This window comes from Etheostoma cragini, chromosome 22, assembly GCF_013103735.1.
Source record: "Etheostoma cragini isolate CJK2018 chromosome 22, CSU_Ecrag_1.0, whole genome shotgun sequence".
Classification (NCBI taxonomy): Eukaryota; Metazoa; Chordata; class Actinopteri; order Perciformes; family Percidae; genus Etheostoma; species Etheostoma cragini.
Genome location: NC_048428.1, coordinates 10,937,276 through 10,954,033, shown reverse-complemented (window position 1 = coordinate 10,954,033; position 16,758 = coordinate 10,937,276). Strand labels below are relative to the sequence as shown.

General features: G+C 40.9%; 2 protein-coding genes across 3 annotated transcripts; both read left to right on the top strand.

Annotated features, from left to right (window-relative positions):
* Positions 1–48: 48 nt before the first annotated feature.
* Positions 49–4,357, top strand: commd3 (COMM domain containing 3). Of its 2 annotated transcripts, none has more exons than XM_034862855.1 (8): positions 49–302; positions 1,152–1,263; positions 2,244–2,307; positions 2,403–2,437; positions 3,060–3,120; positions 3,198–3,254; positions 3,424–3,477; positions 4,132–4,357. In XM_034862855.1, the coding sequence occupies exons 1-8, from the start codon at positions 164–166 to the stop codon at positions 4,189–4,191; spliced, it is 582 nt and encodes a 193-aa protein (XP_034718746.1). In that variant the 5' UTR covers positions 49–163; the 3' UTR covers positions 4,192–4,357. The 2 variants fall into 2 exon arrangements, with proteins under 2 accessions (XP_034718746.1, XP_034718745.1); XM_034862854.1 differs by having other exon boundaries at positions 3,036–3,120.
* A 1,071-nt stretch (positions 4,358–5,428) lies between these two features.
* Positions 5,429–15,694, top strand: bmi1a (bmi1 polycomb ring finger oncogene 1a). The gene is made up of 10 exons (XM_034862853.1): positions 5,429–5,935; positions 9,659–9,794; positions 10,064–10,160; positions 10,765–10,820; positions 11,457–11,504; positions 11,705–11,813; positions 12,634–12,679; positions 12,991–13,089; positions 13,376–13,456; positions 14,394–15,694. Exons 2-10 carry the CDS (start codon positions 9,683–9,685, stop codon positions 14,751–14,753), a joined length of 1,008 nt encoding a protein of 335 aa, XP_034718744.1. The 5' UTR covers positions 5,429–5,935; positions 9,659–9,682; the 3' UTR covers positions 14,754–15,694.
* The last annotated feature ends 1,064 nt before the right edge of the window (positions 15,695–16,758 follow it).

Sequence of the window (16,758 nt, the reverse complement as noted above, 5' to 3'; positions counted from 1 at the left end):
CCCCCCCCCCCCCCCCCCCCCTTGCAGCGATTTCTTCTCTTCAAATTTGCCAGCCAGCTCTGGGTGTAATGCCTCAGCTCCTCGCCTCAGCCCTCTGCTGCTCCACACGCTGCATCAGCTGATCAGTCACGTGCTCTGGTGTCGCGAGTCACCCTTTTGCAAAATGGAGTTGTCTGAGTCCGTGCAGAGAGGGCTGCAATCTCTAGCCGAGCCGTCCGCCTTCGACCAGAGCAGCTACAGGGTATTGGTGGACGTGTCCTTCCGGAGCCTGCTCTCCGCCAAAGCCGAGCCCGGAGTCCTCGGTGAGCTGCTGCCGCTCCTCGCCGCTGCTTTTGTCTCCGACGCTGTTTCCGGTTTCACCCCGTGCGGACGTGTGGAGACGCTGCCTCGATGTTTTGCGGGTTTGACGGCGTCGCTGGATGCTGCCAGTGGCTCTAACCCTGAATGCCCCGTGTTTATATTAAGATCTTTAACGAGGCGGATTGGTTCAGCGGACAGCCGCCCATCAGCCGGGCTAAAGCGGTCTTAGCCTTTTCTGCTGCCTGCTTTACATTCAGCAGCCGTCACACAACATCACACGGCACTCGGGATGCCTTTTGTCATTTAAACTGACATTAAGTCAACTATAAAGGGTGTTAAGACTATTTCAATCGCTATTAGTCAAAGCTGAGAGTGGACACTGTTATCTTAACCCGCTCTTTGGCTCGTGTTGCTAATTTTGATTTAGGGGGTAAAATAGCTTATAAATTATGCAAAATGACCGCAGATTTGTCTGCCTTATGTTTCATAGCCTATCCTCTGTCATGGCTGCATCGGTTTTTTTCACACACACACACACCATGTGTTTTCCAACCTCTGCCGCATTCCGACTTTTTTTAACGGCAAAGTTTTTATAGAAAGTGAAATGTTCACCATACATACAAACCAACAAAGGACCCCTGGCTGATGCAGCCGAGGGGCCCATTCACATGCAAATCCTCATTGATGTCCATTCTGCACGTCAATCTCTATATGGATCGCAAATCTAGCCTAGCCTACATCCTTTTAACCGATCCAACGCGTCTGTTGTGTCCATATAGAGAATGAAGGCTGCGTGTTACCGAGGAGCTGCAGAGGTGCATCCTCATGCCGCCCTGTGTTTGTGCTTACAGATGAGCCCGAGCTGAAGCAGATCGACCAGATACTGCTGAAACAGAGTCACACTGCAGCGACCACCTTCATACTGGAGGCAGTCAAGCACCACGCGGACAAGTCAGCGATAAGGTAGGTGACATCAGACAGAAGGTTTCCTGTGGAACACGCATCCGTCACCCCATACGTGCTAAATGTAGAGTCATCAGGTGTCTGTAGCCTATGTGGCTGGGGAAATTGTGCTCTTATATCAGTGTGCAGCGAAATGTTACCCTTGCTTTATTTTGTATATTCATATTGTTTGCATGTTCTTTAATGACATTGCAAGTAAGGACACTATTGTGACCTACATGTCCCAAGAGGGCATGAGCTTATAATACATTTATTCATTACATCTGTGAAATATTGTATTATTCCTATAAAACTTGTTTAACATTAAAACATATATTGGTACATTTAAAATATTGCAAATCGTTGTGATTCACAGGACGTCTGTTGTTATTATTGAAATGAGTTGATTAGCCATGCTGTTGTTGCGTTGTGCATGTGTGGCCATATGTGTCCCAGATGTGTAACTATGGGATGTCCTGCTAGTATACCAGCAGCAATGTTCCCGCAGAAAAACAAAGGTTAAAGTTAGTTTGGTGGAATTAGCATAATTAAGCAAAGTGTCTGCATGTTTTATCTATAAAGAAGAGAAACACTCACTCGGGGACTGTAGGTGTGCTTGTTTGTTATCATCCAACAAATAAGCACCAATATAAAGCTAACATGTGATTTAGAACTTTAGGAATATATTTAATTTTTACTCCTTTGAAAATCTCCACTTTGAGGTTGTCTTGCATTTCTCCACATTTAATAACTGTATTTTAACTGTGATTACAAACACTATGTTAACTTTGAAAATTGATACATTAACATCTATTAATTCTACATGGAAATAATGTAGCACATATGTAGCGTATTTGTTCCTTTGTAATCTCTTCTTGGAAAATAGAAAAAAAATAATACAAAGGGAACTATGAATGCCATGTGTAAAGGTATCCCAAAATATATATATTTTTTTAATGTTTGATGACACTTTAAAGTAAATAAAGTGTTTGTTCTTGCAGCTCCTGCCTTGAAGAGCTTGCATTCAGTGCAGAGAGAATAGAAATATTCTATAGCACACACCAGGTGACACACACATTATTGCACCATTTCTTCTTCATGTATTCTTGTGTCTGTGGCTGACTTGTTCTTAACTCACTGATCCATGTCTTGTTTTACAGAAACATAAAAAAGAACTGGAACGTCTGTTAGCAAGGTAAGCCTTAAATGCTTAGAGACGTCAGTGGTGAAGAGATATGTGGAGGTGTTGATCTTATTTAAAAAAAAAAAATTAAAAAAAAATGTTTATCCAAACTCATGTGTCCAAGATGAACATGGGATTTTTTAAAGGAAACTTGATGCTCGGATGAACACAAGTGAATACACAGTTCAAACAGTTTGAACGCTCTCTTGTAGAATTGGATTGGATTTACTGAAATTAAGGGAAGAGCAAGCAATGTGTTGCTTCAGCTGTGAGGAGCAGAGAGGGTCGACATGACGTGGGATTAATTGCAATGTAAATGTAAAAGCTGCTTTATGAGGCGCCATAAACAAACGTGCTTTGTGAAAGAATCACATTGTATGCAAACTGATTTCAGACAGTTGCAAACAAATTGCCAATTTAAATAAACACGGAAAGTATTTAAATCTAAAAATAAAAAATAAAGTGTCACACATGAGTGTGGGACATGTGGTTAAATAACATTTGTTAAATACGGAAAGGCGTAAAAGGATCCGGCTAAACATGCTGCAGGAGATACATTTCTGTATAGCCTGTATAAAGTCTACTTAATCAAGACTACATAATGCAATAGTCTTGTCTGTCCCATCTCCTCTAGCATAGGAAGGTGTCCACCTCGGATTAACGACGCGTCATGGCGTCTACAATACCACGTGAAGGTACATAAAACAAGCACAGTGTGTACTTTTATGTAAACCATTTCTTGCGCCAAACTAAAATTCCTTTTTTTCGACAGAACGATCAAGTTGATAAGGTCAACGAGCCTTTCTATTTGATTTCATTGAACACTGAGGTAAGTCTCTCTCTCTCTCACTCTCACTCTCACTCTCACTCACACACACACACACACACACACACACACACACACACATTTTTATGCGTCCACTTTTCGTGTTTTTTCCTGGATGTGTTTGGTACGTTTCAGTGCGTAAAACAACGGCCGTGTTTGTTTCTTTTGTTAGAATGAAGGATCCAAGGAAGATATCAACTTCACCTGCACAGTGGAGCAGCTACAGGTATAGGAAGGGTTTTGGTTCCTTGTTGCCTTTTTATTTTAAGTTTTCGTTTTCCATTTCATTCTAGAGTTAGACCGTTTTTCAGTTGCATCACTCGCTTTTACGCACCGCATTCAGCCTCGCAATGAAAAAAAACTAACAAAATGCCAAGTCGACTCACTGAGCTGATTGCTGCAGGGCAATTATCCTCTTCAGACAGGGAAGCTGCCACAGAACATATGTATTAAATTGTTAGACATAATAAACGAAAGGGCTTTTTCTGCACATGGAATGAATTTTCATTGCTGCAGCCAAATATAAAATGTTTAGTTTGTTTAAACTACAGAACCCTAGATTGTATTGACAATGATTCATAAAGTTAGTCTAGTATAAGAAGAAGTTCCAGCATGGCCTACCCTGTTTGCTGCGTTATACCATGTGGGCTGCAATCATTCACGATGCTAACTATTTGGTGTATTTAATTTGGACCTAGTCGAATCAGTGTCAATCAAGTCAGACTGGATCAAAAATTCTCAACGCATGCTAATTTTGTTTAAATTGTTATTCATGATAAGCGTAATTCATAGCGTAAATATAAGGTTTTTTGAAATTGATATTTAGGTTATCTCAGCCGGACCTTGTCTTGAAAATGATCAATGACTTCTTTCGTTTCAGGATTTGGTCGGAAAGCTCAAAGACGCTGCGAAGAGTGTGGAGAAAGCCAGCCAGATGTGATGCCGGTGTCCGGTCTCCTCGCCTTTTCTGCACCACAAAGCACTAAACTCCAGCGGCATTGCTCATCTCTTCAGAGCTTCTTTTTTGTAACTGAGATTGAAAGACGTGTATGCATGTGAGACAATTATCATTCCAACGTGTGCGTTTCAATTAAAACAGAAAAAAATAAAATCCACCTCGTGTTTTCAATACAAATCACTGCTTGGTGTGCTCACATTGAGCCACATTGTTTTTAGAACATTTGGTGGGGAAATAAAATTGAATAATAAAAACAGCTGATGTCATTTGTGTCCGATATGTGAAACATTTAGGCTAGTTTAGTTTGTATATGGAGCCAATAAAGTAGCTGGATTGTGTTTTGTCAGCAGTTGTCATAGTTTTATGACAGCAGTATATTTTGTTTCCTGTAGTATTTGTTGCAACAAGAGGATCAGCCCAGCTTTTTTTCTGGAGGTCTCGGACTGATAGAAGTTATTTATAAAAGAATAACAAAGAGCCGTTTCCCTTTTTTTTGCCAACATTAAATGTCGGTCCCTTCAGACTTTAAAAGCCTTCAGCATCCACCTTACAGCTGATAGTTTAAAGCTCCTCAGTTGAAGCGGCTCAGATACCGTAAACACCCTTCGTTTTCTGCGGCGCTGGGTGAAGGATAAAGGCTCCAATTCATCAAGTGGATGTTGCGGCGAATTCTTTTTTTTTTTTTTTCAGATGTCAGGACAGCCTTTGACAAAGGTTTGACGCCAGAGTCATTTGTCATACGGACGTGTTTTAACCATGTCCGTGGGTCTTTTAAAGCAACGACGGGCAGAGATGAATAAGGTAGCCTGGTGCTTTAACAGACTGAGTGGATCGAGGCATTTAGACGACCGAAACGACACGGTGCGAGTGCGTGTGCTGCAGTTATTTTTAACATCAGAGAGACGAGAGCACACCATCAGTAGCCTACTTATCAGACGCCACTAATTATAGTGTCATTTGAGCGAAAGTAGGATAGCCTACATAGGCTGTAAAGTGCATGGATTGCGCCTTTTCAAGACTAAAACTGTATCAAACTGTGGAAATGTGTGGCCGAGGCTATTATGGCTTATTTTAAACCATGCGTCATGGCTGCATTAGAAAGACTAGAATACACCGAGAGTATTTTTTCTGCGCCTGTAAGTAGCTGTCTGGTGTCAGCTCAGGAAAACACAAACTGCTGAGTAAATGCGATTTGGTGGTTAAACACTATTAAAATGCGCAGGTGTGTGTTATGTTATATCATACGCAGTAGATCGGGAGAAAAAGAACAAGCTACACCGACAGTAATTCCCAGGCATCCTTAAGCGGCGACACCACGTGACCAAATGCGGGGCGGGCGAAGTACAAGCCATTTTGGGTAGGCTACGGTGTCAGTTTCCACGGAGCACACACACACACTGCTGCATTTTACTGGTGGTGAAGCGGATATTTTGGAGGCAAAGTTATTGGTGCCTAAGTGGGAGCCTTCCCGAGTCAAAGCCGGAGGACTGGTGTGTCTCGAAGCCGCGGATCGGATACGCTCACAGCGCGCAAGCGGCGAGGAAAAGAGGAGTTTTATTTGCACATCTGAAATGCGCTCCGGTCCGCCGTGCGCTCACTGCCACTGACAGCGTCTGCAGCCTGCTACAAGATGGCGGCTCGGCTCCTATTCATTTTCTGCTGATCGCCTCCCAACTTTCATTGTCTATTCGCCTCAAGACCCACCGATTCCCAGCCGAGCCTCCAGGTATGTCTCATTCGATATCGTCTCTAACTAACGGGGGCAGGAAGAGAGGTTTACGGTCGGTGATTTTGTGTTTTTCTACGGTCCGATCCAGCGGTGGATGTGGAGCTTTCAACGGTGTCTGCGGCGATCACCGACGTGGAGCTCTGTGTGTGTGTCTGCGCACCACTTTTTTTTTTGCAAAACATGTTCCCCGCTCGGGCACGAACGCGAATTAAGATCCACGGACACCCAGTGTTGCATTATATACTAGTCAGTCATCTGTCTGTATAAGTTGATCACGGCTGGGCTTTGCCTTGCATCGTTTGGATTTATGTAAAGTGGGAGATCTCAGGCGAACCAGGCTGGGTTTGCTCAGATGTGAACAGCAGCAAGTGCTCCAAACGGTCCTTCTGTGTTCATCTTTCCATACAGCGCTTTTATTTTATAGAGTCTTGATGTGTGGGGTGTTGTGAACAGGGTGTTATGTTGGTTTTGGGATAATATGCCTAAGTGTTGGATTTATTAACTTAACTTGGATTGCTCCCATAACATGACAAGAAGGCAAACCATTTTAACATGGGCATAAATGTTTCATGACGGCTGCTTGTAAACACTGGATCATCGTTTAACATGCGCTGTGGCTCTTTAGGTCTTAGTGTATGGATATCATAATTAAGAAGCAGGGTTTGGTTTTTGAGAAATTGAAAAACTAAAATATGGGCGAGACGTCGGCCAGAATACAAAAAGCTGGTTGTGTCTCGCAAGCAGCCAAAGCACCGGTAGTTTGAATTTATTATATATAGCCTACGACACGCTATGGTCAGCATAGACAGTTTGTTTGTTGACATATCAGCTCTGGTTCTGGTTTTCAATCCACATTTTCACCTTTTTACTGCTATACGCTGGCCCACACTTAGCTATGAAACTGGGGCTACAGGACAGGCACACATAGCAGGGCTTTTGCCTCTTGGCTTATAAAAAAATATCATTTTACTCATTATGCTTTTGAGAACCCTTTGTGTGCTTCATGGGTTAAAATGTAGCCTATTTACTTTTCGGGTTCGCAGGTTTCCAGCCTCACGGCTCTGTGAATAGATGTTGTAATAGCCCATCAGACTGGGTGGTTTACAGTGTGTGATGAGCACATTTTAACACTAAACCCACGTTATTGTTGTTTGTATCGTCTATTATGCATTTCAGTCACCATTTAGGAATCTGTGGTTATTTAGGCAATTTCATGATTTTCTGAATTGACTGACATATGTAATATGAGGTCTTGGTTTTTCCCCATTGCCGATTTAATTGGGTTATTTCCAGCTGCTGTTGATTTAGGTGTAAGGGGAACCTTCACAAGAGGAACTGTTCTCGGTTGGGAATAAATGAGGTTGGGGTCATTGCAAGAAGCGAGGGTAAATCTCCTCATTCGTTGTTGCTTTATTTAGAGAAACGAAGATCCAGTAGCGGTTCTGAATTAACTGATGTGTTATCCACCGACTCCATAATTAACCATGTCGGGCCATATGGATATAACAAAGTAGCGGCATCTTCTATGTGTTGTCAGTGTTTCTGCCTGTCCATAATGGGACTCTTGTACAATGGCTTGATCTTTACTGTAGCGTTTACAACGTCCGTTCCCACTATGAATAGGTTACGCTTCATGACTTTTGGATGTGTGATTGACTTGAAGTCTTACGAAGTGAGCATGCATCTCCCACAGGACACAAGGAGAGCAGTTGTCCAAACACCAGGCAATCGATTAATGGAGCAACAGGCTCGCTTCATATAGGTAGACATTGTCCATCATTATCCATGTGGACTCGGAGTCGCTGTCCAAACTGGCCTGCAGTGATGTGTTCAGAGACGGTCAACAGAGGTCCCGTGGAGCATTGAACCCGGCCGGGACTCTGGCACGGGTTCAGAGCTGCACAGGCTGGCTGTCATCCAGTGTTTAAACAGAGTCTCCTCCACACGCACACTCTGCTACATTTAGACGTTTAATCACGGGTGTTTTTATTACTTTAAATGAACGCAAAGAGCGACCTTTTATCATAAACCTATAGCCCATTTTTTATTAATAGGCTGCGCGCCTGTTTAGATTATTGTTTTCCAATTTTCTGAGGTTACATCTTCCTCGTGACTTATAAATAGCCTTGTGGATGGATAAAATGGAACAATGACGATACTTTGGCATTGGAGGACTTAATTCACCGTTTGAGCTTTTGGTTGCATAACCGGGTTTGTAAAGTGAAATGCCAATTGGCACAAAGTAGCCTATAAGGCCTATAAGCAATGTTGACGTTTAATAAAGAGGATGGCTGTTAGGCTACTTTAGCATGATAATTGCGCGGAATTAATAAGTAGCCTAGCCTGTGATCCAATGTGCGCTTCAACTTCAGCAGTCGCTGCTGCCTGGCCATGTTGGTGCTGCACGGTGCTGGTTATCGCGCACACGCCGTGACAAACACGGCGCAAAGCGAACCAGAAGAAAGCTGCGATTTGTCTCAGAGTTGGACACGCATACTCCTCCATGTGGTCCATGAAGATTTGGGAAGCTCATGGTAACGCGTCGGCTCGATTTGCCCCCTTTCGGAGGAAACCCCGCAGCCCGTTGAAGCGATACGGGCTTTTTTTTTTTCCTCCACAAAATGGCAGCCGTGCTGTCTGCAGCCTGGCAGAACAGCCGCTGTCTGTGTGCGCGGAGGGACGGGGAGCCTCCGGTCCCTCCTCGCTCCCGCTCTGCACACCGGCAGCTCGCCGTGCTGTTGTTTTGGTTCGACATCCTGCCTTGTTCTCAGACTGGCGACCCGCCATGTGGGCTAAAAAAGCAAAAGGAGTTGCCATAGAAACGCCCAGGTTTCCCCATAGCCCGTGTGGCACACCTGACGCAGTGAATGTGTGTCTCCCATCAACCCCCTCTCACCCACATTCACCCCGGGGCGCCACAGACCCTGTGGGCTACCTCATATTATTTCCCACCAAATGTCGGTTAAACGTCTTGTTACAAAGCGGAGCGGTCACAAACTAAATCGCTAAATCATCATTTTTCTCTTATTGAGAGATGCATTATGAGATGCCCACTTTATTTTGAAGGGTAGCCCGATTCGTCCTCGGTCGGATTTGTTTAATAGCTTAATTGTTAGCCTCGACACTTGCTCTCTTATTTAAAACCAGCTTACAATTTCAACCAATTTAGGAATAGCCTAATAAAGAGCCACAATAGGCACGCACCTAGTTAATAGGCTACGTTTAACACATAGCATACGTTAATATCTAGTACCATCAGATCAGCCAACCCTTCAGATTTTGCAGAATAGCTACGTCCAAATCACGACTCATGGACCGGAATAATATATTTTTGAAGCATGAGAAACCCTTTTTGATTAAATCTATCGTCCCGCACTGCATTGTTTCTCTCATGTCGCATGTTGGTTTAAGATGAAGCGAAGGAGAGAAGCGCAGGGCTCCATCGATCTCTCAGTGGACGTGATTGATTTATGATTATTCCCTGCGCCTCGGTCAGGTGACTCTTCGATGCAGCCTATCAATCTGCCACCGAGCTCCCTACCCTATATGGTTATTATTGTATTAGCATAAAAGATGATGTTGCTTTAACTCAGTCAAACAAACAGCCGCCTTTTCCAAATGGTCTGCTCCGCGTTGTAAAAGAAAGCTGCAGCCCTCTGATGCCTCGTCGTCGGCCATGCGTGCATTGTTTTGACTTACACCTTTTCCTCCTCCACGCAGGATTGCTGTTCCTTGACTCCCAACATGCATCGGACGACCAGGATAAAGATTACCGAGCTCAACCCTCACCTCATGTGCGTCCTGTGCGGAGGATATTTCATAGACGCCACGACCATCATCGAATGTCTCCACTCATGTGAGCAAACTAATAAAACAATGGCTGTTCTTTGGTTGGAGGAGGGAAATGTCAACATGGAGCTTTAATACGCGTTAATGACTGCGAATGTGTTGCAGCAGGAATCTTTCTTGCACGTTTCCTTGCACATACTTTGATTTAAACTGTTAATGCCGCAAAGGGATTACTCCTGAGCCCAGATTTAGCTATCCCAGTGTAGATTTGGGATAATCTTTCATCTGATGTTGACACATTTTTTTTTTACTTCCTCTTTTTTTTATGGTTTTCAGTTTGCAAGATGTGCATTGTGCGCTACCTGGAAACCAGCAAATACTGTCCCATCTGTGATGTACAAGTGCATAAAACCAAGCCTCTGCTCAACATTAGGTGAGAACTTGTTGAACTTCCCACATCTTTAGGTATAGATTGTATTTATTTTTTAAGCAAAGGAATCTTTCCTTAGTTTTGTGCGGTAAACAAGCCATCTTTTGTGCCCCACCCTTTATTGAATTGATGTACTTTCATATGCTTAAAAAAAACAGTATTTCTGACATGTAAATATTTAGTTTTCATGCATGGGGAATGTTAGGCAGCTACAACAATAGTTTGAACATTTATTGTTTCCTCTTTTCTTGCCCTTTTGGGGTTTCCCCCTGTTGTTTCCCCACTGAACAGCCGGATCAGCCAGTGATTGGTTCAACATATTCAGACACAATGAACACTTGTATAATAGATGTGAGATTTTCCAAAGTCAGTTATGAACGTCTATTGAATATCTGTGTTGCATGCAGGCTGTGTATGTGCTGTAATGCAACAACTATTGCAGTATTTATGAATGTACATGTTGAAAACGTACTTTGCCGTGGTGAGCTCTTACTTGTCTTCTTCATAAGCTTAATCGAATAGGAGCGATTCACCCATCTGCATCATTCCTGTCTCATTTGAACTCCAAATGTTAAGGCTTGACTGAAGTTTCTCGTCCCCCATCTAGGTCTGACAAAACTCTACAGGACATTGTATACAAACTGGTCCCCGGCCTCTTCAAAAGTAAGAGCGCTGTTCACTTTCATTCGGACTCTGCATCAGTTCCCTATAGCTGCTTTCTTTTCATCAGTCCTTTCATTTATAGTCAGCGGCACCCCATCAACTGGATTACCACTCCTGCCAAATATCAAGTGAATAAAACAAGAATGTAGACAGTTCTAGTCAATTAACCCCGCCTCAAAAAAGTGAAACATGTTTAGATTTTCTATGTTTTCTTTGTGTTTTTATCTTGATACATTCATAATCTGTTATTAACACAGTGCTGTGGTTGCTGAGCTGAGACCATATCTACTGTTATTGTCACATGTGGTTGTTTTTGTCACTTTTTTTTATACGCTGTTGATCATACCTCTCAAAATAGGTCAGGCAAAGCTCCATTGTCTCATGTGTTTCACTCCTATAAGTATTGTATATATTATGATAATAAAATGGTTGTAGAAAGTTCTGCAAGTTTGGGGCACAGGATTTGTTTGCTGTATGGAAACGACCCATGATGGAATATTAGCAAATGTTTCTAATTGTTACATCCCTGCCACTATTCAGATGTTATTTATCCTGTTGTGTTATTTAAGAACTAGATTTATGTTTCTGGGAAAACTGAACAGACTTGTCATCGCTTGTCTTCCTGATTGTCCTCAGATGAAATGAAGAGGAGGAGAGACTTTTATGCGGAGCACCCTGTAGATGGTGAGTTGGAAGGCATGTATATACATTTTATTATTTAATTTTCCTTTAGTCACCACAGTGAAGAGAGAACCACCTTTCTTGAAGTTCTGGATAAAATACTAAATTTTCTCTCTATAGTTGTTTCACTGCTTTTCCAAGTCCCATTTTTTCCCCCTGCTCATTTTCTGGGTATTTATCCTTGTGGTTTTTTTTTCCGACAGCATCTAATGGATCAAATGAGGATCGTGGAGAGGTGGCAGACGAGGACAAAAGAATTATTACAGATGATGAGATCATCAGCCTCTCTATTGAGTTCTTTGATCACAGCAGGTAGGCTTCTGTTCCAGTCATTATTGATGCTACAGTTTTTATGTAGTTCTCGACGGAGTAACTTGATTATGATGATTATTATAATGTTATAATGTATTTAAGAAAACATTTAAGCATGCCCATTGTCATGTGTTTGAACAGATCCTGCTTGGATTTAAAGAAATATTGTCTAAGATAAGATTCTGCGTTATAAATGATCAGATCCAACCTGGACCATCATTAACTCTCCTGTCCTGCATCGGGAAGCATAGAGTCCCTTTTCTCCTCCAAGCTTAATTGTCCTACCGTTCAGCAAAATATCTAGGGCAGGACACAAACAAGTCCCATCCTGCTAAGTTGGGTCCTGAACATATATGTTCTTCAGGTTAAGAAATTGGCCTTTTTCTTATAGTGGTTTCTGGAAATCCCTTATGTAGGCTCATTTTTAAGGAAGTGACTGATAGATATGTAATGGATTTTCCCTCATTGTTTAAGGCTTATTGAAATGAGTCTTTTTCATTGTATTTTATTTTATGTTTTGCAATTTATAAACTTTTTTTTAAACATTTTAAGGGCAGCTGACATGGGTACTGCATGTGTCAAATATAGTTTCAAGAAGGAATAAAATGTCTGCAGGAGGAAAAAAGAGTATGCAATAAAGTACTCTTCTTTTAAGTGGTAGATCGTCTGATGTCCACAATAATATATATATTTTTGATTCTTACATATCATGTTATTTATTTCTAATAATCAAAATTGTGTTATTGCAAAAATGAATATCCCCGAGCTATTTTCACAGAATATTTTCTCTCTTTTTTTTCTTTTTTTTTATTCCGTTCAGACTGGGAGGTGCAGTGGAGGACAAGCAGTCTAAAGATCAGAATATGGCAAGTTGATTTTGGCCACATTCTCGTCTCTGCCAGAATTATTTCTTGGAACAAAATAAGAATGAATCATACTGCACACATTTTTCTGAAAGCAACTAATGCATTTGTAATTTTCCACCTCTTTTGTGAAATCTGACACATTTTAATCAAACATTGTTTCCCTTTTAAGAAAAGGCTACATTGTTTTTGGAAAGCAAATTCTTGTCCTGCTTTTAAGGTGGACCAGTCTGATTTAGACGCTGAGTCACTTTATCAATACCCCTCTATACAAATGTCATATGTATAATTTTGGAAAACTGCGTAATCTGCAGGTGGCTAACAAGAGGTACCTGCAGTGTCCAGCAGCCATGACAGTCATGCATCTGAGGAAGTTCCTGCGCAGCAAAATGGACATCCCACATGCCTACCAGGTCTTTACTGATTGATTGATTGATTGATTTATCCATTTAATTATTTATTTAGTTTCTGGTATTAACCCAATGTTTGACTAACCTAAACCTGACATTTTAACTACTTGATTATATCTGTCAGTCCAAGGTAACAATGTTAATATGATTTTTTTAATTTTTTAAATCTTATTAAAAGCAAATATAGTTACTGTGTTTAAATTAAAATACTCTCTCTCTCTCTCTTTCTCTCTCTCTCTCTCTCTCTCTCTCTCTCTCTCTCTCTCTCTTTCTTTCTCTCTCTCTCAAGGTTGAAGTCATGTATGAAGATGAACCTCTGAAAGATTACTACACATTAATGGATATAGCATATATCTACACTTGGAGAAGGGTATGATACATATATATATATATATATATATATATATATATATATATATATATATATATATATATATATATATATATATATATATAGACTTTATTTACGTTAGTTCCACCACATTTCTAAGTAACAAACTATTGTAAATCAAATGTTCTTATTTAGCTTATGTTTATTCTTATTTTATGTATGATATTGAAATGATCATTTTAAGTCACTTAAAGTCAAATAAATATAGCTCTTATCATGCCTTATCAGCTGGAGTCTACCTTCATTAAACACCTTGAGATTTATTGTTTTAAATAAATGCATGGCTTAATTACAGCTAAATAATGAAAACCTTGAAATGAGTGGGTTTGGATTTTATTTGACTTTATTGAATTAAAGACATTTTGATTTTAGTTGCATCAAATATAGCACTGCACGGAAAACAAGTCTATTTGTTAAATGGGGGAGCAGACACTTGACATGTTATTAGAAGATAAAATACAGACTGATAGGCGGTTGTAGGATGGGAAAGGGTCCAGCTCAGACAATTTTATATACATATCAAAAAATTCAGTTTTTTTTTTATTGTGGCTTGTAGGCTCACATGGAGGCTAGACTATTCCCCGAGGAATGAAAAATAAAAGACAAGGGAGAAGTTCTCTGTCCTTTTTAGAATATATTTTGGACGTTAAAAGTGCTTGGTTCCATGCTATTTTAATTTGGAATAGGCTAATTACCAACTTGTTATATTTAGTAATGGATGCAGCTGTGGGTATACTAGGCTACAATGAATCGGCGTATATTTTTAAATTAGATGGACATATATTTTGAGTTAATTTTGGTTGTAGGCTATAACGGCTTTTTAAACATTATTTTTTTTTCTGTTATTGATTTCATTTGGTTTTAATTCAACTGTTCTAATATTTTATTCATCCCTTTATTCAACCCTTCCTCGCAGAACGGCCCTTTACCGCTTAAGTACAGAGTCCGACCCAACTGTAAGAAGATGAAGGTGAGCCACGCGCAGCAGGAAGGCCACAACAAAGCGAGCAGATCTGGGCCCGAGAGCGATTCTGCCAGCGACAAAGCCGGAAGTCCCGCCGGGGCTCCGTCCACGTCTTCGTCGCTGCCGAGCCCCGGCACGCCTGCGCAGTCCCCGCACCCACAGCTCCCTCACGGCCCCATTAACGTCAACGGGACACCGGCCGCGGCCCCTCCGAACCCCAGCCGGCCCTTCACTCAGTTCGGGAGCGGTAGCGGCGGCGGCAACAAGCCCCGCAAAGTTACCCTGAACGGCTCTTCGACCTCCTCCGGATGACGCGGGGCTCCGAACCGGACCAGCCAACGCCAGACACCCGCTCAGCTAATAGGCCTACTGTTTCCATGCCAACGTAGTTCCATTGTGTAGACAATGTTATCTCTCTTTCTCTCTCCATTTGTTGTTCTAAATATTATGGCATCATATGTAAGTTTAAACGTAGTGGAATCAGAGACATTTCAAAATAAAAGGAATGAGGAAGTCGGGTGGCATGGGAAGTTTTTCTAATATGAAAGCAGACTTTGATGTTGACAAAAAAAAAAAAAAGAAAGTTGGAAAGGACAAGGAGAAGCATTTAAGCTTATCCCATTTTAAAGCTACATCTTTATTTTACAGAAGTAACTGAAGATAGACTTTTATATTTTCTTTTACAATTTTCTAAACGTGTTAATCATGATTATTTCATGTGTGTTGGCATCTTTTGAAACTGTCAGTTTAAACATGCATGCTCATGATAACACTTTTTCTTTAGGTAATGAAAGAGGACTGTGCGTGTTTGTTTCAGTCTATGATCTTGTTCCAACGTAAGGAACACAAGTGTGCCTGGCGCTGTTGGCTTCATGGAAAACATGCCTCTGGGGGGGGGGGGGAATTGCCTTTTACTGATAAAAAACAACAAACCCAACTGTTTATTGTAGCTGCAGTGGAATCGGATTGCTTATCCTCCACGTCTTTAACACGTTATAAGCAGTTTTAGAGAATCCACGTGTAAATAGAAACAAAATGCATATTTAATCAGCGATGATGTTATTCTCTTATTCCCCTTTGGTTCTGAGAGGATGACATGGGCTCGATCCTGTTCAGCTCCATCTCATGCTCAGTGACACATGTTTTGATGTCTCCCGTGTTTTCCGTATTTTGTATCGCTCGATTGTATGGACAACTTATTGTATTGTTACTGTTGCACAGTATAAAACATCTAAATAAAACATTTTACACTTGAATAAGTGATTGTCGAGTTTCTTTGTGTGATGGCAGATCATTAGTCAGCGTTTTGCATTAACAACCAAATAAAGGAATAGTTCAGCTGGACAGACGGTGCGCTGCGCCAGATGTCTGTGGGAATCAGCTGTGATGGAGGTAACTGTGTTAAGGAGGCCAGCTCTGAGCAGGCGGGAGGAGGAGGGCTGGCCCGTGATCCAATCATCTTTCTGAATAGATAGAATGCATTCAATGACCATAGGAGTCTTTTGATTTGCGTTTTGTATTGATTTATCACATGAGTGATTGCATTTAGGCTACTGAAACGAAGCGGCTATAATGGGAAATTAACTAAGGACTTTGTCTAATTTTTCCACGAGACAACAATGTATTATTTTTATATTCAATGATTAAATTCCAGTGTGTTTTAAATTCTCAAGTAACGATGTGTGACTGTTTTTGACACATTTTAGTCATTTTATGATCATCTTGGACACTAAAAGGCTACTTCACTACATATGCTGAATACATTTTTATTTTTTAAATTTGTTTTCCCCCAAATTGAATTAATTATACAATAGCCTATAGAAATCCCCTAAAAGCTTACTATTGTGATCAAAACTATAGAGATATAGTAATGAAATCTAACTTTCCAATAGAACTTAAATACATCTGGCCTAAATAAAAAAGTAACCTGGATGAGAAGCCTCGATAAGGCAGGCAGCAAGGTTTAAGAATACATCAAACTGCAGTAAAAAAGGAACCAATCAGATAGCCTATTGTTTTTACATTTTATTAAAGCATCATAAAACGAAAATATGGCTTTAATGCACAGAATGATCTGTCTTTTGTGGCACAACTGGGTGAAAATGAGATAATTATCCATCCACTAAAAACAGAGGCTTGATCTGAAACGGAACCGACAACACTTCGCGTTTAGCCTGTCTAGTGTGAATGAATGAATGAATGAAGGAATTAATTAATTAATGAATAAAAAACCTTTGTCTTTTTAATCGGATCTAACTCAGGTTTTTATGACATTTACAGTTTGCCTACAGATGTTGGGTGATTCTATTTTAAATAG

Coding starts and splice junctions, on each gene's coding strand:
- commd3 (XM_034862854.1), top strand. CDS start 164: ATGGAGTTGTCTGAGTCCGTGCAGAGAGGGCTGCAATCTCTAGCCGAG. Junction 3,121..3,197: donor GTCTACAATACCACGTGAAG/GTACATAAAACA, acceptor TTTTTTCGACAG/AACGATCAAGTTGATAAGGT. Junction 3,478..4,131: donor GCACAGTGGAGCAGCTACAG/GTATAGGAAGGG, acceptor CTTTCGTTTCAG/GATTTGGTCGGAAAGCTCAA.
- bmi1a (XM_034862853.1), top strand. CDS start 9,683: ATGCATCGGACGACCAGGATAAAGATTACCGAGCTCAACCCTCACCTC. Junction 11,505..11,704: donor TGCGGAGCACCCTGTAGATG/GTGAGTTGGAAG, acceptor TTTTTCCGACAG/CATCTAATGGATCAAATGAG. Junction 13,090..13,375: donor ACATCCCACATGCCTACCAG/GTCTTTACTGAT, acceptor CTCTCTCTCAAG/GTTGAAGTCATGTATGAAGA.